The sequence below is a fragment of the Scardinius erythrophthalmus genome (assembly GCF_964197995.2).
Source record: "Scardinius erythrophthalmus genome assembly, chromosome: 25".
In the NCBI taxonomy this organism is placed as follows: Eukaryota; Metazoa; Chordata; class Actinopteri; order Cypriniformes; family Leuciscidae; genus Scardinius; species Scardinius erythrophthalmus.
This window is the reverse complement of record NC_138245.1, coordinates 18,772,256-18,795,521: the sequence shown is the minus strand read 5'-3', so window position 1 is coordinate 18,795,521 and position 23,266 is coordinate 18,772,256. Positions and strand designations below refer to the sequence as shown.

Here is a 23,266-nt window from a genome sequence, read left to right as displayed (position 1 = left end):
AATCAGCCATTAATTCATACAGGAATGAAATGTTGATGAGTGAGCCAATGAATAATGCACTTAACTGATTTTTTTTCTTCCAAACACTGATGTATTCAGGAACAAAACATGTAATGAGAGAGTCATTTAGTAATTCACTCAACCAATTCATTAAAAAAAAAAAAAAAAAAAAAAAAAAAAAAAACACTGATTCATTCAGGAAAAAATCACTACCATGTCTTGCTTGGAAACATCCAGCGTTTGAGTCTACTGTGGCTTTGTTTTGAACTATTTCCTTTGCGGAGCAAATACGGACAAAATAGTGTGTCTTAAATGTAAGTAACCCTATTTACTTGTTTATTGAACTGTTGCATAAAATAGAAAAACACTTGTAATTGTGCTGCTGGTCTGAATATTATATAAATCAGTCAAACAAAATGAATCTAGGTGGAGAACAATGAGCAAACAAAGCTAAAAGGGAAAGGGATATCTTGAGTAGTGGCTTTTTGTTTTGTTATACGTTTGGTCCTGGGACTTTTCTGGGACTTATTTCCCTTGAATATTGAAGGACACTTCAATATCTCTAAGTGTTGTGAATGCATTGCCTACAACTGTCTTTGTCTCAACTCCCTAACAATCAAACAAACACATCCAAACATTATGAATAGTTCATTTGAAACTCTGGTCTGTGTTTGTTTGTTGGGTTAATTGAATATTGACTTTGGACTGGTTTTGTTGATGTATCCTTTTCTTGATATTCTTTGGGCCAGATGAACTTTAGAATCGATTTAATGGATATTTGTGCCAAATCTTTTAGACTCTTTTGTGCTTACATTTATTTTAATACATTGTGATTGACATTTATACATAGTGGTTTATTTGAAGTATATTTGCTATATTTATGTCTTGTTTAGTAAGTGGATTTCTTGTTTATTGGGTAACTAAAGAAAGCATTTTTAACAGGCCTGTATAGCACTCAGTACAATTTAATTGCTATCAAAGGTAGTTCTAAACAACCACTGCCACAATATGCACCAGTAAGACCCCTGTTTCTGAGGTCTGTTGTGGGACCAACTCTTCCTTCAGAGGTGATATCAATCTGTCTTTTACCTCACTAATGACTTTACCACAACACAGCTATATATTATTCCATTATTCTCTTAAGATAACGGTCTCACTTTGTTCAGGCTGGTTTATGTTTTTTCTCAACCATCCAGCTATGTGAAAAAATGCTGTACATTTTATAATTATGTGTTATTTACCTCAAACCAAACTTGGTAATGGCTTTAGTTTGAGGTTAATAAACATTATCTGACTGTAGTCCTCCTGGTTCATCCATCTTTTATTCAAGAAATAGAATTGTCAGGTTCTTTCTGTTGTTATGGCTTTGCTAATGGGAAATGTGAAGTCCAAACCAGTCTGCTCTGCAGTTGCGGAAAAAAAAGAAAGAAGAAAAGTGAAATCCCAGAGAGAGTTATGGTATCTTGAACACTTGGTCCATTAACTCACATCTATATGGAATATGGTGGAGTCATTTCTTTGGACTTATTGATTAAACATTATTTTTTGGGGGAAATGTTTTTTGATCCAACAGGACTTGGCTTTTGTGCTAAATGAGAGTTCAGGTTGAGCATGATGTGTTATTTACTCTTCATTCAACTGGACTGGTGAGAATGAGCTCTTCTCTTGTATTTGCTGTGATTGACTTCACTCTCTTATATGTCTACCATGTCTTTAGTCTTTGGTCTGTCCACACTGAAAGCAAAAATGCTGCCTCGAATATACCCAAACATCAAAAGTGGATTTGTTTGCACTCTCTTGAACTTGCAAAACACTGCACATCGAAAAACCCTTAACTTGTACAGCAGCTGCGCTTCTACAGATAGCATGCTTTTTGTGGTTTTCCTTGTCGAAGTTGAGTGATTTGTCATCATATATCAGTCTCTTAGGTTTTAACAGGTTTTTAGTTTAGTGAGTTTCCAGTGAGCAACTTAAAAATATAGCAGGACAGAAATTAGGATTAACATGGAAGAGATTTATTGCTTGTCACCATGTGTTTACAAGTGTTTAAAGGGAAATGCATTGTAATCTTACAGAGAGGAATGGAATATTAATTTTCCAGACTATAGGTAAAAAGCCTTCAAAAGTTTGGGGTTGGTAAGATTTTCTCTTAAGAAGTCTCTTATGCTCATAAGGCTGCATTTATTTAAAAAAACCTGTAAAACAATAATATTATGAAATATTATTGCAATTTAAAATGAAAGTTTTCTATTAACATATTTAAAAAAAATTATTTATTCCTTTGATGGAAAAGCCGACTTTTCAGCATCATTACTCCAGTCTTCAGTGTCACATTCTATTTTTGAGGAAACCAATATTTTTTTTTTCAGGATTATGTGATGAATAAAACATTAAAAAAACGTTTTTTTTTTTTTTCTGTAACAACGTGAAAACCTTCATTGTCACTTTTGATCAATGCAATGCGTCCTATTCCTTGCTAAATAAAAGTATTGAAAAAAACTTCCTGACCCTGACTTCCTGTGTATTTTCACATGTTTAACAGTTAGACTAGTTCTCATTATGTCCTTAAAACATTTGAAGTGAAGACTAGGACAAGGCACAAGACTTGCACTGTACATAAAAACAAAGTAATGGCTGCCCATATACAGTAAATCCAGAGTAAAATCATATTAAATCATTATAAGATAATTTACAACATGCTTATTCAAAACACCTTGAATACTGAGCAGCTCAATCTGCTGTCATGCTTTCTAATGCAGACTAAATATACATATTATGTTATAATATAACATAATATATTATTGCATGCTATTTTAAAGCCTATTAAAAGCATGAAAATGTAGAGCTACTCGAGGCAATGCCTGTTTTTATGAGATCAAATATAAATGTTATGGAGGACTCGTAGGCAGAACACCCAATCAGGAGGCAGCTTGTGGTACTCCAGTTTATTACCGTCCAGCCTCAGGATCTTCATACGTGAATATGATGTGGGTCCTACTGTCCTGCAGAGACTGCTCACGTTGAACGCTGGACAACACAACAGGAAATATATAGCAGAACAGATTGATTGTTGTAATTTAGTTGCCGTGTAGTCTTTTTTAATGTTCATGTCACATGATTAAACATAAATAGATTTGTTTGATATTATCTTATGGTTAACCAGTATGGAAGTAGTAGTGTTATCATTAGTAGCATTATCATCACTGCCAGAAGGGTATTTATTGATTTATTTATTTGTACATATTTTCACATTTGTCTTAACTTTCACACTCAACTTTCATAGTAAGCTACTTTATCTAGAAGGCTGTTTTGCAAAAATGGTACTGTTACCTCTTCCACTGTTTACTGTTGACCGAAATAGCAAGACAATGAGGTCAACATATGGTGATTAATGTGACGTGCCGTTTCAGAGAATTGCCAGCAGATATCAATCCTTCACTAGATCACACACAACAGTCAAACTACAGCCGTCGTAAACAGGAGCTGCTTCCCAATACCGTGTAAATAATTTGCAGGTGCGCTGACATTGGCATCTCTACAGTGATCTGTTTCATCCTGGTTTTAGATACTTATTGTGATGGTAGAATAATAGTATCTAAGCTCTAGCTGCTAATGCTAAGGGGGAATCCAAAAAATAGAAAGACCATGAGGTATGTCTGGTGGCATTGAGACATTGATATGCATTTATAAAGCACTTAAGGTGTGTAACTATTTTTTTATCTGTTTTTCCAGTCCTCTAGCCTGCAATCCGGCAATAATAATGTTATTATCATATTTTCTGGAAATCTATGTGCAAAACAGGCACACAGTGTCTCCATCCTCAGACTGGAGCCTTTTGAATAGGGCTTGTCAATGCATTTTCTATTACATTCTTTCCATTTGTTTTCTGAAGGTAGATCTGACAGTTTGACAGGCCGTTTAACCTTTTATAACGTCCACTTCTAGGTTATAATATAGCCTACCAATCGTCTCTTTTATCTTTTTCAGTAGTGGCTGGTTAAACATTAGATTATTATAATTCAATTTGAGCTGGTAAACCACTAATAATATCACTGTTAGTCAATACATTCTCGATTTCATTCTTTCCATTTGTTTTCTAAAGGATAAATCTGACAGGTTGACAGGTTGTTTAACCTTTTCCTAACCTCCACTTCTAGGTTTTAATATAGCAATTGGCTATTATCTACAGTGGTTTGTTAATAATTAGAATATTATACTTTACTTTGAGCTGGTAAACCACTGCTAATGGCATGAGATTTCATTATAATGGTTCAAAACAGTAAATATGACCACTGCCTGAAAAAAAAAGAATGTCTGCTGAAGTCTTTGCAGTTGACCAGTGGCACAGCTCTTGTAACTGAGCTCGGCGTGCTGCTGAGGAGGAGGGGGAGAGAACAGAGCGTGCTTTTAGCACATGTGGATTCCTTTTGGAGTATTCACAGATGTTCCCAGACAAACCTTCCTTCTTTCCTTTCTCCCTCCTTCTCTTTCAGCTAACCTACTTTTTCTAGTCACCTTGTGTCTCTCCAGGATGTTTCTGTCTGCAAACACGTTGTGACAAACGCATTAGAGAATGAGAAAGGGGGAAAAGGAAACCAACAGAGGAGGGAAAGTTTGTTATTTCTCTTCTAAAATCCTCATCACATTTTCCGTCATTTTCCCAAGGCCAGTCCGATTCTGAATGTTGATTCTCTCGTGCCAGAGATTATTTCATCAGGACTGAGAACATAGCCTCATACCGTAAGACAGGACAAACATTTGAGCAGTTTTCAGTCAAGCTTACAGATTTGTGTTTAGAATAATTTCTGCTCTTGGCTGATATTTAACTCTTTCCCTGCTATTGACCGAGTTGTCTCGTCTTTCATGAGAAAATGCTTCCCCATCCCAAGACCAGTTTTTTACAGCTTTTCGTATTTTTCACTGTTATAAGGTAGGGGGCGCTATTACACCTCTTCTGAAAGAGTACTGAATCCCCTGATCAAAACAGGTGAAGAAGATGCAGAAACAAGCGATAACATATGTAATCATATGCATATGTAAAATAATGCGATCATCAACATTAAACAGCATGTAAATCAAAACTGCCTAATGTTACTGAATGAAATGTTGACCCAGGACGAACTATAGGACTGTGAAACTTTGGGGGTGTTGATGGACTTGATCTACTTTTTTAGTAGATTTTTATCATCATTCTGAATCCGATCTGGGGTGCGTTTCCCGTACAACTATATAGCTCGCTGCTTAACTACCATAGTACGATGCATCGTTGGAGAAATCAACTAGCTAGTCACGACTGTTTCCCGAAACTGTACTGTATGTCGCAAAGTATCGTTCAACCACGTTGGTTTATGACGTCTCGCACGTGGTGGACTAATAACTTATTTTAATTAATCTGTTTGAGATCGAATTAACGCTAGATTTTGTCATATAAGTTACAGACATGGCATCTGAAGACCATTTATAATTTTTCTCAGTTATTTTGCTTTATTACCAGACTCAATATTTGGCTCGTTCTTACGTAGTAGAGCACGTTCGCACATGCGCAGTCTTCAAAAACGGTGCTTTAAATCTCTTGACAAACTAAAAGACGTAAATGACATTTGTATGTATTCTAAATAAATAACACGGGTTGTACTGAATGTCATCTTGCTTATTTTGCTAAAGATAAGGATTTATTCAGTCTACATCTCATGTAAACTAGAAATTATGTTTGCGATGCTGTTTGCGAACGTTCGTTGGAACGATGGTTTCGGGAAACACCAAATCGTTGAACTATGCTGATAACGACGGAACTTGTGACCATAGTTGACTAACGATGCTTTCGGGAAACGCACCCCTGGATGTAGTCTTTGACCAAAACCGCAATTTTTCTCATCTTACCCATATTCAACTGTTGATAAAAAAGAACACATGAAGCTAGAATAAGGGGGTCTGTTCTTTCTTTATATATATTGCATGATCAGATATTCATACAACAAAATATTTTGGGGGCCATGAAATATTTGTGAAAAATTATCAAAAACGCTGGTGGGGAACAGCCAACTTTAAAAAATAAAAATAAAAATTCTGATGGGGAAAGAGTTAAGATTGTAGCAGACATAAGCTTGGTTGCTAATTTTTTCCCTGCCCAATATTTTAATCTGTAGGCATTACAAGGGTCAGCGTTCCCGGCAGATTTGTGCACAATACAAAATTGTACTTAGAATTCCTTTTATATTCCATTCACAGTTCTCGAATATGAATTAAATCTGATTTAGCAAATACTATAGCATGCAGAATTGCAATTTGAATTTAAGTAAACTTAAAATGAACTGAAATTTTGACAAAGCTTTGTAAGTTTAGAAAAAAAAAATCGATAGGTTGTATTGACCTTTTAAAACCAATCAGTATACCAATCTAAAATACTTATATTCAATAAATGTATAGGCAAAGATAGAAGTATACTTATTTTTCCAGAATACCATTTACTGTTGAATTTCTCAGAATCCATCAAATTCCTTCAATTACACTTCAAATTCCAGTGTGACAAATTCAATTGAAATACACATTCCCAAGTGAAACTGAGATTGTGTAGTTTGCCACATTGAAGTGATTTTGTAGATCAAAACCAATCCATTGTTTCCTGAGGTCTGTCAGCACTGCTTTATTTCCACTATAAACATCTTGTCTCTTGAAAATCTGCAGTAAGATTTAAGTGTCATGCTCTCTCTTCTTTTGGAGCAATTTATTGAATCTTTTTTTTAATGTAACATTAGTGAGACAATAGCTTAAAAAATAAGGTTCTCTGTTTTGTGTCTTGACACAATTATTCTGTCGATGAACTTGGCATGAAAATTTCCTCTGTCACATTGAAATTAAGCAGTGCTGAATTTTCTCAGTGCAGTGCTAAAGAATAAACCTCAGTGTTTTTGTTTGTGTAAAACAAGAGCCTTACATCAACTCACCTTGGATTTGGTTAACCTCAAGGTAGAGGTACTGAAGGGTGGTGGGAACGGTTGGGATTTCTGTCAGCTGGTTATATGAAAGGTCCAGCTCTACAAGAGATGTGAGGTTAAAGGCTCCAGGTTCAAGCCCTTCATTCCTCAATTTGTTGTGTCCGAGCCGTAGGTAACGGAGTCCATTAAAACCATGAAGGCTGTTCTCTGTCAGGCCTGTAAGAGAGTTGTTGGAGAGGTAAAGCTGCTGGACAGATGAAGGCAGATGTTTGGGGAAAGTATCCAGGAGGTTGTGACTGAGATCCAAGAGGTTGAGGGCTCCAAGACCTGGTGAAGTACATGAAAGATAGAGTTAACGCTGAGTTTACAGAATGATCAACTTCAATATCAAAGTGTCCTGATGATTTATGTTGGGATGCACAATATATTGGCCTCATATCAGTTATCAGATATTAGAGATTTAGTTTTTTAATTAATTAATTAATTAATTAATTAATTAATTAATTAATTTTTATCGATATCTGTTGTTGGATATTTGATAAATTAGTATTTTTTACATTTAGATTACATTTGCCATCATCAAACATTTAGGGCCCTATTTTAACGTTCTGAAACGCAAGTATCAAACGCAAAACACAAGTAACTTTGTGGGCGGATCTCGGGCGCTGTTGCTATTATACCGGCGGGATAAATGATTTTTGTGCCCAGTGCAAATCTAAAATGGGTTGGTCTGAAGTAGCTACATTACTCATAGGTGTGGGCGTAACGTGAAATAAACCAATCAGAGTGTCATCTCACATTTCCTTTAAGAGCAGGCGCGCTTGTTGGGTTGGGTTCCATGGCGGGTTGCTATTATAACGGCAGATTTGCCAGGCACACGCCAGGAGCGGTTCACAGCCGAGGAGACCGACGTTCTCGTCAGGGCTGTAAAAGACTGAGAAGTGACATTGTATGGGGATGGGAGAAATCCACCCAAATTAGCTTCGGTTAAACAGGCGTATAATAATTTTGGTAAATGTGTAAGCTAGATTTATGCCTGTTTTTTCACATCTTCATGGACACCGCAATGATTTCCCTCATGTGGAATATTTTTCCTTGTAATTATGTATGGTTTGCAAAAATGGCAACTGCTGCGTCTGTGTAGATGAGAAGAAGCCAAGTGTATGCGCTAAGGGTGTCACAATTCTCCAAATCCTCGATTCGATTACATTTTCGATTCTAAAGTCACGGTTCGATTCGATTCTCGATTAAAAAAAAGAAAAAAAAAAGCACAAGCTATGCCATTTTTAGACTTTTATGCAATATAATAAAATCTGACCTTTGTTCGCAATGTACCAAACACTACATTGTCAAATTTAAAACATTTATTAACAACATAATGTAACAATAACTTATATAACTTACATAACTTAATGTAATAAGAACTCCTCAGAGCAGTCACAGGCGAATAGCACGCCGTTTTAAATTTGGTTCCCACAGCGTTTGCAACGCAGTACGAGAGAACGTTCTCGTAAGGGAATGTACTTGGTTACTTGCGTAACCTCGGTTCCCTTAGAGATAAGGGAACGAGTACTGCGTTGCCTTGCCGTGCTATTCGCTCATATCTGGTACTTCGCTTCAGTCGATTTAAACCTAAAGTCCTTTGGCGAGTTTTCTCTGAATTTATACACTTCAGCCGCGTCCAAATTTGCGTGCTCGAGGTTAGCAGGGCGCCAAGCGCTCTCATTGAACCGCATGCCACTGCTAATAATAATACTCGCCATAGGTTCGTGCAGTTACCGCAGCACAGACAATCAGCTCGCTCAGACAAGCTATGATGCTCTCGCTGTGCAGCTGCAATGCATTTTAAAATAAAGGCTTCAATATTCTCGAGAAAAGGAGGTGACGTGACATATGGGGTGTGGCAGCATCGACGATTCCATTTTTTGATTCGATAATCGAGATTGAGCATTAATTTCAATCGATTTCGATTTAAAATTGAAATCGTGACACCCTTAGTATGCGCGTTGTGCACACGCTACATTATGGCCAAGCATGCGCCGTTAAAATAGCATCTGAATAAGGTGCCACTGACTTTAGACTAGGTTTTTCCTGGTCTGTGGCGGAATTGTTTTCTGAAACTGCAAAATAGCACCAGGGAACATTTGCGCCGGAACACGCCTCCTCTTTTCACTGAACCGCTCCTGGGCGCGCAAGTTTATTCCCTAACTTACCGACGTGCGTCTGTGGAGGGAAAAGTCCGCTGTGCGTCGGGTGCAAAATAGGAATGATACATGTGTCGGTGTTCAAAGTCAATTGCGCTGGGTGCAAGATAGGGCCCTTAAAGTTAATCTTTAAAACGAATAATTTATTAACACTCTTAAATATAATCTTTAGCAAATCTCAAAATGAATATTAATTTTTATAATGTACATTTATGTTGTGATGCCTACATTCACTTGTAGCATTTAAAATAATTGATTTTAGTGCTTAATAAAATGTTTTTTAGACAAATTGAATATAATTTTAATATATCGGCCATATATCAGTTATCAGCCATAACATTAAAATAAATATCAGCTTATTTGTACAAGCTAAACAGTGCATCTCTACGTTAAGCATTTGAAAGATGTGTTCAAATATATAAATACCAATAAATACCTTTTAAGTCGCTCCCTTCAATAATCTTCAGACGGTTGCCTTGTAACAGAAGTACCGTTAAATTGGCCAGATTTTGGAATGCGCCTGCAGAAATCTTTTCGATGTGATTATATGCGAGTCGCAGTTGCTTGAGTCCGCTAGGCAGTCTGGCTGGCACCTTTGTCAGGTTATTATTGTTTATGAAAAGATTTACCAAGCGGGTCAGATTGGAGAACAACACATTATCGAGTTGCTCACTCAGTAGTTGATTGTGATCCAAGATCAACCAACGCAAGTTGGTGGCATTGGCAAACGCCCCGGATCCAAGGAAAGTAATATCATTCCCTTGGAGGAACAGGTACTGAATGCGGGATGGAAGGCCAGATGGAAGCTGGTTAAGGCCCCTGTGGTCACAATAAAGGGCCGTTGGCCACTGGATCGGGCAGTCGCACTCCAAGGGACAACTTTGTGCGTTCACAGCACGAAACCAGCCCGGATCCATCCGATCTTTCAAAGTCAAAACACTCGGCTCTCCCAAAAAACGGTTGATCCAGAGTGGTACACCTCCATAGTCCAAGTCCAATGTGAAGGCCCAAGTCAGCCCACACACAGAGAGTAACAAAAAAATTGATCTGATATCCATTTGTCCGCCTGCCTAAATGAAACACAAACAGCCTATAAAAACCCTTAATAGAGTTTATTATTCAAACTAATCAGGAAGCTTCTTCTTGCAGCAATAAATAAAACCTTACACACATACTGTTTAGAGAAAATAGCTTTTCGTGTAAGTTACAGCAGCAATTCCCAGCAAAGCTTTTGCATTCTTGCTTAATAATAATATGTTGAATATAACTTAACATCTATATAATCTCTATTTCATTATCAGCTACAGTTAATATACTTTCAAGAGCATCAATGAATATGCAAGTGACTAAACTGGTTAAAAATGCTACTTCCCAATAATTTTCTTCCATTCTCTTTCGTCACATGCATCATCTACATATGTGAGAGGAATGTGCATACCTTTCGCCTCTCTCCCGCGGCCAATTTTAGTCAGGAAAGCCTCTGAAAAGGTAGATTTGTCGAGACTATCCCTGTAGATGTTTACGCTGGACACTGAATGGCAACCTGAAGAATTTTTCCCAGCTACTGAAACATTCTTCCATACAGCGTATTCTCACTCCTTTTTTTCCCTAACCTGTCTCGGAAGCCTATGGTTGGAGTCTAACCACTGCACAACATTTGTTAGAAACATGTGTGCTGGCAGCGTAGAAAGGGCAATCTTTACAGACAATGCTGTTGTGATTTAAGATCTTTTGGAATTAATACACATCACATAATGTGTGGATATAAATCCTGTTTTTGATTTATTGTGACTTGTTTCTTCAAAGCTTGATGATGTATAATGCACAACTGATGTTGAATCATATGTCAATGCTTATGCAAACGATATACTGTTACATAAACAGCCTGCAGCCCGCTGACTGATGAACTGTAATATCACGTCATTGAGCCTGTGAGAAAGAGGAGTATGTTTGAGGGCAGTATATTTTCTCTTTGCAGCTCTGGAACATCTAGCACAGAGAGCAATGGTTACAGTCAGACAGCTGGAGGGGGCCTGGGGAGCCAAACAGACCTTGTGAGCAGGAGAAAAGAAAAGAGGGAGAGAGAGAGTGTGGTTTAGTTGAGACAGCTTTAGTCCAACACTTCAAAGCCCTTCCATAGGGATGAGACAATGTTTTGGTCTATGAAGGTCTGAAAAGTCAGAGTGCCCCCTAGCACTCAAATCAACCATAACAATCACAAAAGCAAGGTTCCTGCATGAAGCAATGTTCTTGCAAAGCATGACCTCCTGTCCTATAGAAATATTGTTCTGAATATAGTGGAAGATTTTTAGATGACACTATTATGAAATATTACTATTTCATATTTATACGTATTAATATAATTTATTTACTTTTTGCGTATATTTAAATTACATCATATTATTATTGTTCTGTATGGTTTTGAAATATAATTTTTACTGCACCCCCCCCCCCCATATGTTAACATTTAACATTGTTTAATATATTTTTAAAAGCCCTCTTTTTATTGAAAGATCAAAACATAAACATTAAAAGCACAATATACAAATTACATTCCGTGGAATATTTTAAAATGTGTAAAAAAAGAAAGAATTAAATCACTTATGATTTATTTAACATAGTCACCAAAAATGTTGTACTGACAACAGTAATAGTTTCTTTTATTCTGAAACTTCACAACATGTTTATTCGTTTAATATTTTAATTATATTATAATATTATTATTAATCTGTATTATTTTCAAATATAAAGCTCACTTTTTTTATTGAAAGAGCAAAAATAAATAAATGAAATAAAACTTATTTTGCCCTCTGTAAACTTTTTTGAATATAGTCACTGAAAATGTCATACGGAGAAAAGTAACAGTTTAGATTATTCTGCAATTTCACAAAAAGTACCTTAGCAAACTTGGCTGATTTGTTACAAGACTGAAAAGTTTATGTTGGCCTATAAATTGTCATTTCTCAAGAATTTTTTTTGAATTATTAAGATTTTATACTTTAAGTTTGTTTAGGACACCAAGATGAACATGACGTGCACTGACACATTTGAAGTCTTGAACTATTTTAAAAGCTAGACAGGTAGTTTTTGAAAACATTGACTTAACTGTGTAAGTATTGCTCTGAGCGTTTTTGAAGGGGGCCTTTATGTTATTCTGTTCATTCACTGTAGTCCGCCAGTGGCTGCCAAATTTCTTTTCCATTTAAACAGAAGGAAATGAAGAACCTTCCAGTGATTTTTGGAATTGTACTTTGTTACGCAGCAGGCAGTGCAGCCTGACCACAAAAAACAAAAAAAAACAAAAAAAAAACTTATTTGCCTTCATGATACAGCAAACCAGTTTTCCTATCACATTTCTTATAGTAGAGGGACATACTTTATTAGCATAACTGCAGTGTTTGGAAAGAAGCAAACATTTTGCTAAATTATGTAGGGTTAAATTCATCAATGTCTTGATCTCATTCAGTATATTTATGGTATACATCCATAATTCCTAACACTCATGTTCTCCATCATCTCTAGTACTTCCTCATCATTCTCCATGTTTAATTACAACTTCCAGTCAGCAAAATTCTGTGTATATATACATCCAGTCAAAACACTGCTAACATGTGCACATAGTGGTTTGTGTTTGCGTTTTCATGAGCTTGCTCCAGTCGTGCCTCATGTGTGCTGTTTTTCTCCTGGCTCGTGAAGACTGAGGTCTTTGTAACTGTTGTGTGGTTAGCAGACTGCTGTGGCAAAGTCATGCCAAGCCATGGGCACAAGACAGGCAAGCTGGAGATGTTACAGAGAGGGTACAGTATGACGAACAGTTCACAGGACAAGATATTTCTGTTGCCAAATGCATTCAAGCACAAATGCCTTACAAGTGATTTACAGGCCTGTGATAAAGAAGCCTGTGTTTTTCATTTCTCTCAAAGCCTTGTTTCGTGGATCTATACTTCATATGTTACATTGAAAGCTTTGATCAAGCCTGTTGATTAATTCCAGTCTATATGAATGAATATGATCAGTTATTTCCTATTGAGATCATCTGCCTGTGAATATGACTCATGTGTTGGCTCCAGAATCGCATGCTTTTCCCTAAACTGATGCCTAGAGGGTGCTATATCTCAAACTACACATCATCACTACACAAAGGACTTTAATGATATTTTTTTTAAATTGTTAGAAATTAATAATGAATTGTGAGTTCTAATAATGGTTTGACCAATGCCAGAGTACGCTTAAGGTTTACCAAAGTGTACTTTGGCGTGTTAATTTTATTATCTGCTAAATTCTAGCTATAATACATTTATCAAAATATGAAACAACACAAATGAAGGAACATTTATGTCCCAGGGGTTGATTTGTATTGAAAGTAACAGATTTCAACTATTTCCTTTTTGTGTGACATTGAAACTGTTTACTATTTACTATTAATTACGACTTTTGCCTCAATAAACTCCTAATTACTGCTTATTAATAGTTAGTGAGGTAGTTGTTTAGTTAAGGGGTGTAGAATATGGTCATGCAGAATTAAGCATTTATATGTGTTTTATAAGTAATAAACAGCCAATATTCTAGTAATATGCATGTTGATAAACAACTAGTTAATAGTGAGACCCTAAACTAAAGAGTTGCCATAGAGTGTACTGTTTTTCTTTTTGTATTGTAGTAGATTATTATTTTTTAACTATAATAATCTAAACAGAGAGTGAAAAAATACTTGAGTATTTATTCATGTCAATATTTATTGTTTAAAAACAAATGCTGTAAAAATATATTTTTTTACACTAATTACGTGATGCAATTTGTTTGCAATTCATACAGGTTTGGAACAACATGAGGGTGAGCATATCCCTTTAACTCTGGATAAAAAACTAAAAAACATGCACATTGAGACATTTTCTTCAAATACTTATGTTCTAACATCTTGATGTTCCACGGAAGGTATGTCATACAGTTTTTGGACTACAAATGCGTGAGTAAATGATGGCACAATATTCATTTTTGGACTGTAGACATTGGAATCAGACATCTACCCAGTATATGATCAAAATTCTAGCGGAATAACTTGCTATACTTGATGATCACTAATAGTTTCGGTAACACTTCAGTTTGAGGAACAATTCTCACGAGTTGCTTATTAGCTTGCATATTACTAGCATACTGACTGTTTATTAGTACTTATACAGCACATTGTTGCCTTATTCTGCATGAGCATTCTACATCCCTTAATTCTACCCAATACCTAAACTTAACAACTACCTCACTAACTATTAATAAATTTAGTAATTATTAATTTAGTATAATAATAAAACTATTAGTAAATTTGGAGTTTATTGAGGCAAAAGTCATAGTTAATAGTGAATATGTGTTTCCCAAACTAAAGTGTGACCAAAGTTTCAGTCTTCATTTACACACAGAGGTCATCACTCTAGATAATGTAAGAAAGCATGTCTCAGAGAGATTCAGGTCACCTCTGTAGTCTGACCTCTGTGTGCTGAAACACAAATCACATATCAGCCTAAAGTTCAAAGAGGCTAAGTCACGGCTGGAGAGAGATCAGCAGGAGCAGGGACAGGGATGGCAGGAATGTAAAGTGTTTCCTGATGCTGAGTTCACCTCCCTCATGGGATCAGACCCTGTGCATTCTGGTTTCTGGACCTGAGGCTTTTTAGAGACAGTCAGGCTACGTGCAGCTAAAGTATGAATAATTTACAGGGCTATAGTGATCGAATCATCTGTATGCATCCGAATAATGTTTAGACTGAAGGGATACTGGGGGGTGAAGAATCCTATGCTGTTTCATTGTATAGATCTTCAATTTTCTGTCACAATTCATGCTAAAACTGGCTAGCTAAAGTTGTTTTTATAGGTGATTAGCTCGCTGATCTACTTACTAAACAAACCTAAGTTAAGCAATTTACTGAAGTAGACTTGACATCCTTGTAAAAAAGAAGAACACTTTATTATATTTTTAAAAGGAGAACTTATTAGACAAATAATAGTCAAGTCACCTTTATTTATGTAGCCCTTTTTCCAATACAAATTTGTTTCAAAGCAACTTTACTGTGATAACAGGAAATTAATGCAACAGAGTTTGTTTTGGCTGTACAGCAGAAGAAAGTCATTATCCAATTTAAGTAAGTTCAGTGTTGATTTATTTCCATATTATTAATTTAGTTAATTTATCTATACAGCAGCTCTGGAGAAAACAGTGATGTCATCGTCCAATGCAGGCAGATCAATAATACTGTTCTCAATAACATAATTAGAAAAATACTGCTTAAGTGCGAACTGAATGTAATGTTTTCAGGCACTTGCATGTTAATTAAATAAATTAATTAAATTGCAATTAAATAAAAATGTATTATAGTTTAAAATCAGATTAAATGCAATTAGTGTTTTTAAGGAATTTGTTTTTGACAGACTCATGTAGGACTTGAGTACATTATTATATGTAATTTTATAATTACTTCTATAGCCTTTGAAAAATTCCACTGCCTTTGAAAATTTCCACTGCTTATTGAATTTGACAAGCAGTTTGGACACTAAGATGTGCTTTTATGTCATAATAATTGGATCTTGTATGTCATGTATACAAATAGATTTAATGCAATGATGAATTTTGTAATAATCACTGGTTAGACTTTATTTTAAGGTGCCCTTGTTACAGTATAATTATACAAATAAGTACTGAGTCATTTTAATTAACAACATGTACTTATTATATACTTAGGGTTAGAGTTTGAATTAGGCCTGTAATTATGCATAGATTACAGTACAATAGTACTTTTAGTACATGTAAGATGTTTAACAGGGAAACTGTAAAATCCCTTATTACTACACAAAATGAAGTAACAACTACTTACTCAATGATTTTGAAAATGTTTTGACTCATTGGTACATTAAACCAAACTAGCTATACAAGAAATACCCAAAACATTTACAATTCTCACTACCTTTCCACACCTATGGTTTTTAATGTTCTCCATCCCTTCAAACAGTAAATAAAAATGGAGAATCCCTCAAGACCTGTGGTTGTGATGGTATATTCAGGCCTGAAGCTGTCTGGCTTGTTTTGCATTGAGTCCAAAGCACAGCACCTCTAGCACGCCTCAGATCTACTTACTTACCAAAAACCAGCTGGCTGTAACCAGCCATCAAAGACCACAAAAAGAGAGGCCTCTCAAGAGATGGAGGACCTGACATTCCTCAGGATGAGTGCCTGAAGATATGAAACGCAAAAAGATATGAAACACACAAGAGATTGAATGGCAGATGAATGTTTTTGGCCGCAATGTTAGCATGGCCACTTCTTTTCTGCTAAATAACTTGAGTCAGTAAGTCTGCATCTGAGGAAAATGTGATGAATATGTTTCTTTTTTGAATCTGAAGTGATAATGTCTGTTGTGCCTCTTGGGCGGCTCAGAGGTAGAAAGAGTCTGCATAGTTGTATACAGCTCCCTCGTGCACTGTTGATGGTTTGGTCAGTCTCGCCGTGAGGGCCGCATTCTCCTTAATGAGAAAAGCTTGATGTATGCAGAAGCAGATGTCCCTACATGTTCCACAGCTGGGAGTGATCGAGACCAGCCATTCAAAACTGGTGAAAAAAAAAAATGGACTTGGGATGGAAAAGGCAAGTCTTCTGTAATTGGACAGGGTTTGAGAGGGGGCTTCGGAGGGTGGAGGGAAAAAGCTTGTAGGGGAGAAGGGGTATTTGCAATCTTTGCCAAACTCAGTCCATATTGCTACAGGGACTCACAGTGAGACAAAGAGAAGGCAGTGCCTTTGTTGATCAGGTAGGTGTGATGCTGTTTGCTACCTCCAACTTGTTAGTGCAAGATTTATTTATTTATTTAGTTTTTTTTTTTTTTTACTTGTCTTATTTAGCATCTCTTCATCAATGGAGACTTGTTGAAATGTTCCTCTTTGGATTTGGTACTGAGTGGAATAAGCTCACAGTAGCTGAATTCAGGTTGTGTGTGGCTGTTTGTTCTTGAGCGTGTTCTTTGCGGAATAGGTTTAAATGTTTGTTGTTGTTCTCTTGGTTTTAATTTTTTCCCCTTCACTACTGACTGCACTATTTTGTCACATTTTGGATAATATAGCCACTATTTTTCAGGTTTATCATGCACAATTAACCATTTTTGTCTAGGGTGCAATCATTTCCGTATCTTCTTTTTATCTACATTTTTGTAACACTTTAGTTAAGGTTTCAATTCTCACTATTAACTAGTTGCTTATTAGCATGTATGTTACAATGATATTGGCTGTTTATTATCACTTATAAAGCACATATTATTGCTTTATTCTGCATGACCATATTCTACATCCCTTAATCCTACCCAATACCTAAATTTAACAACTTCCTTACTGACTATTAATAAACAGTAATTAGAAGTTTATTAAGGGAAAAGTCGTAGTTAATAGTGATCATTGTTCCCTAATCTAGAGTGTGACCACATTTTCTTTTTTGATCTTAACATTTTTTGGTCATTAAGCCTAATCAGTTTTTTTTTTTTTAGTTTTAGATGGATTTTCGGCACTTGTCAGCTAGACAATCCGGAAGCCAAGCTAGTCACCCAGCTGAAAAAAACTGTTTAAATCAGTCTAAGATGGTCTTAGCTGTTTTAAACTGGTCTCTAATCCTGTCCAAACTGGTATTCAGCTGTTTATGGCCAATCTGGTCTATTTGCTGTTTAAGCTGGTCAGACAATGCCCAAACTCCTTTTAAACTAGCCAGACTATATATGCTGGAAGACCAGCACTGTTTTTTTTTTTCTTTTCAGCAGAGCACCCAGCTAAACCAGCTGACTATCAGCTTATCTGGGCTGGGAGGCCAGCTGGACCATCTTAAACCAGCAAAGACTAGCAATCCATCTGAGGCTGTTTTCACAACGGGGTTGCCAACAATTAAGTATGTAATAATTTTTTTGAATCCTACAAATATTAAAATGTTCTTTCTCTCTGCAGCTGTCAAGTCTCTTGTTTCTGTGACAATGCGGCTAGTCGCTCTCTTGCTGTTGGGACTCCTGAAGTTCACGTTGGCTCAGGACGGAGATCCCTTCCAATGGCTTTCTTCTCTGCACAGCCGTGGTTACGCCTCTCTGCAGGCCGACAACACCGGGGGAGAATGTCCCGAGGAGTGCGACTGTCCTCCAACCTTCCCAATTGCCATGTACTGCGACAACCGCAACATTAAACAAATGCCCTACATCCCATCCCGTATGAAATATTTGTACCTACAGCACAATCAGATCACTTCTGTCCCAGATAATGCTTTTGGAAACGCCACCAACCTTGTGTGGGTTATGTTGCATGAGAACCATATTAACTCAGTGGGCAAGCAAGTGTTTGCTAAACTGGCGAACTTGGATCGCCTGTACCTGAACAGCAACAACCTAACTGAGGTGCCGTCCAACTTACCTCGCTCAATACGTGACCTTCGCCTTAATCACAATAAAATTGCCAAGTTGGCCCCCAACGCTTTTGAGGGCATGGAGAATTTGACCATACTTTTGCTCAATAACAATGGCCTCCAGGATATTGGTGGTGGCCTGAAAGGTCTGAAGTCGTTAACTCTGCTGGATGTGAGCAGTAACCAGCTCAAGAAGGTTCCAAATGGTCTTCCTGAGATGCTCCACCAGCTCTACCTAGAGTCCAACTCTATCGAAGCAGTTCCAGTGAACTTCCTCAGCCAGTTCACCAACCTGCAGTATTTCCGTATTTCTCACAATGAGCTCACAAACAAAGGCATCCCCCAAAACACCTTTAACAACAGCGGTTTGGTGGAGCTGGATTTGTCCTTCAACAAGTTGGAGAGCATTCCGGTTGTTAGTACCAGTCTGCAACATCTCTATCTTCAGGCCAATCAGATCAAAGGTCAGATCAAAGCCTTATTTGTTAGAATTAATGTTGTTTTATTTTTTTAATGAAATATAATTGGATAATATTTCATGACTGGACTAACGTTTTGTCAGGAGTGGCTTGTATAGATAATCCAAAGACGATGTGTGAGATATAACTTTTTAATAAACTCTGGGAACTAAAACACTACAATCCATGTAACATTAACAAAAGACCCTCTTGACAAGAACTGAGGAAGATCTTAGGGTGTGTCTCAATCAGCTCACAAGGTCGTGAATAAAATCCGGGCACTGGTAAGGACCCTGGTTCACTTCACATTGGGACAGTGATTACTCAATTTCCAGCGACATGACTACATACAACGTTGTAGACCGTTACCGCTGGTATTAATCAACAACAGGCAGGACCTATATATTATTTTATGCCATTTAAACACATTGTTCTGTTACATATCCTTGCAACATTTCAGCTGAATATTAATTATAAATATTAACTAGATGTGTTCACTACCTAACGTGCGTTTTATGTTTCACACTTCAGAAATGTGACATAATTTCTGGTCTCTTAGGTGCATTGTGGGTTTTTTTAGGGAATGAACGTTCCAGTGTAGTCATGCACATGCGTATTACGTGTTCAGTCTATAGTGTTTCATCGCCATCTAATGGCCTGGCAACAGAATATAGCGGTTTTAGTCGTTTTCACTACTTTTTTAACAATTTTGTATATATTTTTTTAGGGAAATTTTATGAATAAAAAAAATACAATAAATAAATAAGTAATGAATTAAAATGATATATTCTCTGAAATAAGTTATTTTTCTTGTGCAAATTTATCTTAGGCTATTTAAGGATGTTAGATATTTTTAAGGCTAGACTTTGATTTAATAAAAAAAATAAAAATACTGATTAAGAAAATTATTCCTTGCCATGTAACAGTCTTATCTATTTTCATCCAATGACTGTTCCCATGACATAAATGTTGAAATTGTATTTAAAACTTGAGCGTTTTTCTTTCGTTTCAGAGTTCTCATTGGGCAGTTTTTGCAGTGTGGTGGATGTTATGAACTTCTCCAAGCTGAAAGTCTTAAGGCTGGAAGGAAATGAGATCAGTCCTGGAGAAATGCCCTCTGAAGCTGCCCTGTGCCTTCGTCTGGCCTCTGATATCGCTGTGTAATGGCACTGACCAATCAGCAGGGGGCTCTTTTGTTTCCCCTCCAACATTATTATCTCAAAGTGGCATAACATAGCATTGATGTAAATTTTTATAGTAGGGAAAGTTAGAGTTCCTTGGGATTTTGTATGAGAGGAATCTAATTTCCTGTGGACTTTAGAGAGAGGTACAAAAACAGAAATGGGGGAAAAAGGGAAATTGAGAGATTTAGATAGGAAATGGAGATCCTTTGTAAAGGTATGTGAAGCCAATCAAAAGCCACATTGCCATTCTAATATGTTTTTATGTTGGTTAGATGACACTATTAGCAGCGCTAAAATCAACATTACAATTTGCTATTTTGCTTGATGCACATTTGATTTACTTTAGGTTTGTGCAACCTGGATTCATGTCTCTTCAGGAAAGGATTTTGAACAATGCTGTGAGTATTTATTCTATACATGTGAGACAGAAGAACAGATCTGAGAACAGAAACATCTTACTTGACTACATCTATCTGACTTGTTCTATAATGTTTTATCTGATATGATATCATCATAATAAAAGTAAAGAAAAACCTTTTAAATCAGTAATCTCTCCACTATTCACATCTGAAAGAGGGGAAAGAAAAAACTTTGAATTGTTGTTTTAAGAGCAAATATATTGCATGTGAAATTTAAAAAATGACTGAGGTCCTGGTGTTTAAACATGCTTTCAGACCTTTCGTGTGGCTCAATAAAGCATATTATGATGTTTTAAATGTTTTGATGTGAGTTTAATACACATGCAAACAAATCGTATTTCACTAGTTCTCTGTACCAACTTTTATATCTTAATATCTAAATTGGCCTAATATTTCTGTTGAATAAATTGCAGCTCACAAACTGCTAATTTTCTTTGTCTGATACTGATATAGACTATAACACACGTTACCCATAAGACAAGTTCAACAAGTTCTAAATATCAATTTATTGCTCTTAATCTTAATTATATTGACACATCTTTGAAATGTTGATGGAGTATTCCTGCTTGCAGAACATTTAGACAAATTTAGGCCCGAATCAAGGAAGTAACCTTCAGACAAAACTGACAGGAGAATGTGGCTTTTGTGCTTTATGCCATGAATTAGTCACATATTAATGCAATTCAATTTGCAAGTCATGTGTTACTAGCCTGCAGGTCATTGGGAATTATTGTCACATTACGCATATTTGAGAATGTAGTGAGCTTAATGATGTTGTTTTGTTTGAGTTACCATGTGTTTGTGACAATAGGACAATGACATCACATTGTCTAGTGTGTAATAGGGAGTATGCAATCCCACACCAGTTCGAATGTGATGTATTCAGATGACTCACACATGTTCATTTGTACCGTTATATTTATACTCCCATACTCCCAAAACCCTATAAAAACACCCTATTTTTAGATTATAGCTTTCTTTCTTTTTATCAAAGTCACTGCACACTGGAAACTCAGCAAGATACTGTCTAACTTTGACAACCAATGACTTGTTAGAGATAGTAAACTAAAAAAAAAAAGTTTCAACGACATAACATGAGATTACCTTGCACAACTCCCTGAACACTCGAAATCACAGCACATTTGTCAAATTAACTGATTTGTAATAATATATATTAATACCCTTCTGACCACAAGCACTATTTTAGGTGCTCACTCTCATTCCAGTGACTTTATTTTAACTCTTAGTATATGATAACATGCCTCTGAAACAGGCACAGTCTTTAAGGGGGGTGTTTGTTTCTTTTAACTGTAACTACCTGATAAGCACTTTAATGACAGTCAAAACACTTCTGGGCAATAACATCATGCTGCGGCAAACAACGCATGACCTATCTCACAAGTGGCTGACAAATCAGCAAACCATACTATAATCTGACGCTTAACAAAATTACAGTGATTTATAAGGCTTAAATACAGGTGGTGAGATGTTCAAACCTGTAGAAATGTTGAGTTAATAAGTTGCCTGATTATTTCAGGATTGTGCTCTCTTTTCAGGCTTGATACAAAGATCTTATGTTTGCTCTCCATCCCTCAGTGTCCAGCCATTGAGGGTTTGTGGAATGTCAATAATGCTTTTGGAATCTGCACTTTAACATGCTTTAAAAAACAAACAAAAAAAACCAAAAAAACAGGGAAGTGGATTCATTTAATTCCCGGAATCTTTTCTTGTGCTTTATGATACATTTTCTTCTATATGTAAGGATTGGCACACCATCAAACATAACCATCAAACACAAAGATTACTTCTATGGAATAAAAGTTGCTGTCTTAAATTTTCAAGTGCAATCAACTTGGATATTTAAGTAATTTCAACTTAAATCACAATGAACTGACTTTGTTGATTTGTAGAATCTTATGTAACATGACATTTTTGACAAACTTAAAGTTAAGTTAAAGCAATATAAAAACACACATATATATATATATATATATATATATATATATAATACAATTATGTATATATATATATATTATATAATTTCATATGTATATGGCAGCTAATAATTTTTTTTTCCATTGCCCTGTAAAACCACACCAAAACATGTTTTATATTAATAAAGCCAATCTTGCTTCCCTGACATTCCCTGAATAGCTCAGCCTTGCCTAAATGTTGACTGACAAAATTTCATGGAAGTGATCTCGCTAAATATATATGAATATGTCATACATATCTAAACCTCATGCTTTTTTTCTTGTTGAATCATGAACAGTTGACGTTCATGCTGTTATGACAAGACGACTGTGTAGTCCCCTTTCTGATGGATTAAGTGTAGTTTATCAGGGGCTGTGGTTTACAGTCATTAGTAGTTTATTCTGACTCTTACTTGACACTATGTGACTAAATTAGCCCAGTTCTTCCTATGTAAAAAAGAGAAAACAATCTGTATTCTACATATATATATATACTGTATATTTATACACTCAAGAATATTTAACTCTTCCAAACATCTCTATTAATAAATCCTGATAAAATGTATTCAATATTTCCGTCAGACGAGATTATAATCAGTAATGTGTGCTGAACTGTGATGAACACACCACGTGTGATGTTTTGTCATGTTAAACGGAAGTAGGGAGGGGTGTATGTAACCCATA

The 23,266-nt window shown here is 36.1% G+C and overlaps 2 protein-coding genes across 2 annotated transcripts; one reads left to right on the top strand and one right to left on the bottom strand.

Annotated features, from left to right (window-relative positions):
- Nucleotides 1–1,993: 1,993 nt before the first annotated feature.
- LOC308685665 (lumican) lies at nucleotides 1,994–10,739 on the bottom strand. The gene is made up of 4 exons (XM_081357614.1): nucleotides 10,578–10,739; nucleotides 9,576–10,209; nucleotides 6,945–7,262; nucleotides 1,994–3,027 (listed from the first exon to the last, which is right to left on the bottom strand). Exons 2-4 carry the CDS (start codon nucleotides 10,195–10,197, stop codon nucleotides 2,876–2,878), a joined length of 1,092 nt encoding a protein of 363 aa, XP_081213740.1. The 5' UTR covers nucleotides 10,198–10,209; nucleotides 10,578–10,739; the 3' UTR covers nucleotides 1,994–2,875.
- A 7,390-nt stretch (nucleotides 10,740–18,129) lies between these two features.
- On the top strand, nucleotides 18,130–20,170 carry fmoda (fibromodulin a; the record flags this gene model as incomplete). Its single annotated transcript, XM_081358288.1, has 2 exons — nucleotides 18,130–19,012; nucleotides 20,019–20,170. The coding sequence occupies 2 exons, from the start codon at nucleotides 18,130–18,132 to the stop codon at nucleotides 20,168–20,170; spliced, it is 1,035 nt and encodes a 344-aa protein (XP_081214414.1).
- Nucleotides 20,171–23,266: the final 3,096 nt, after the last annotated feature.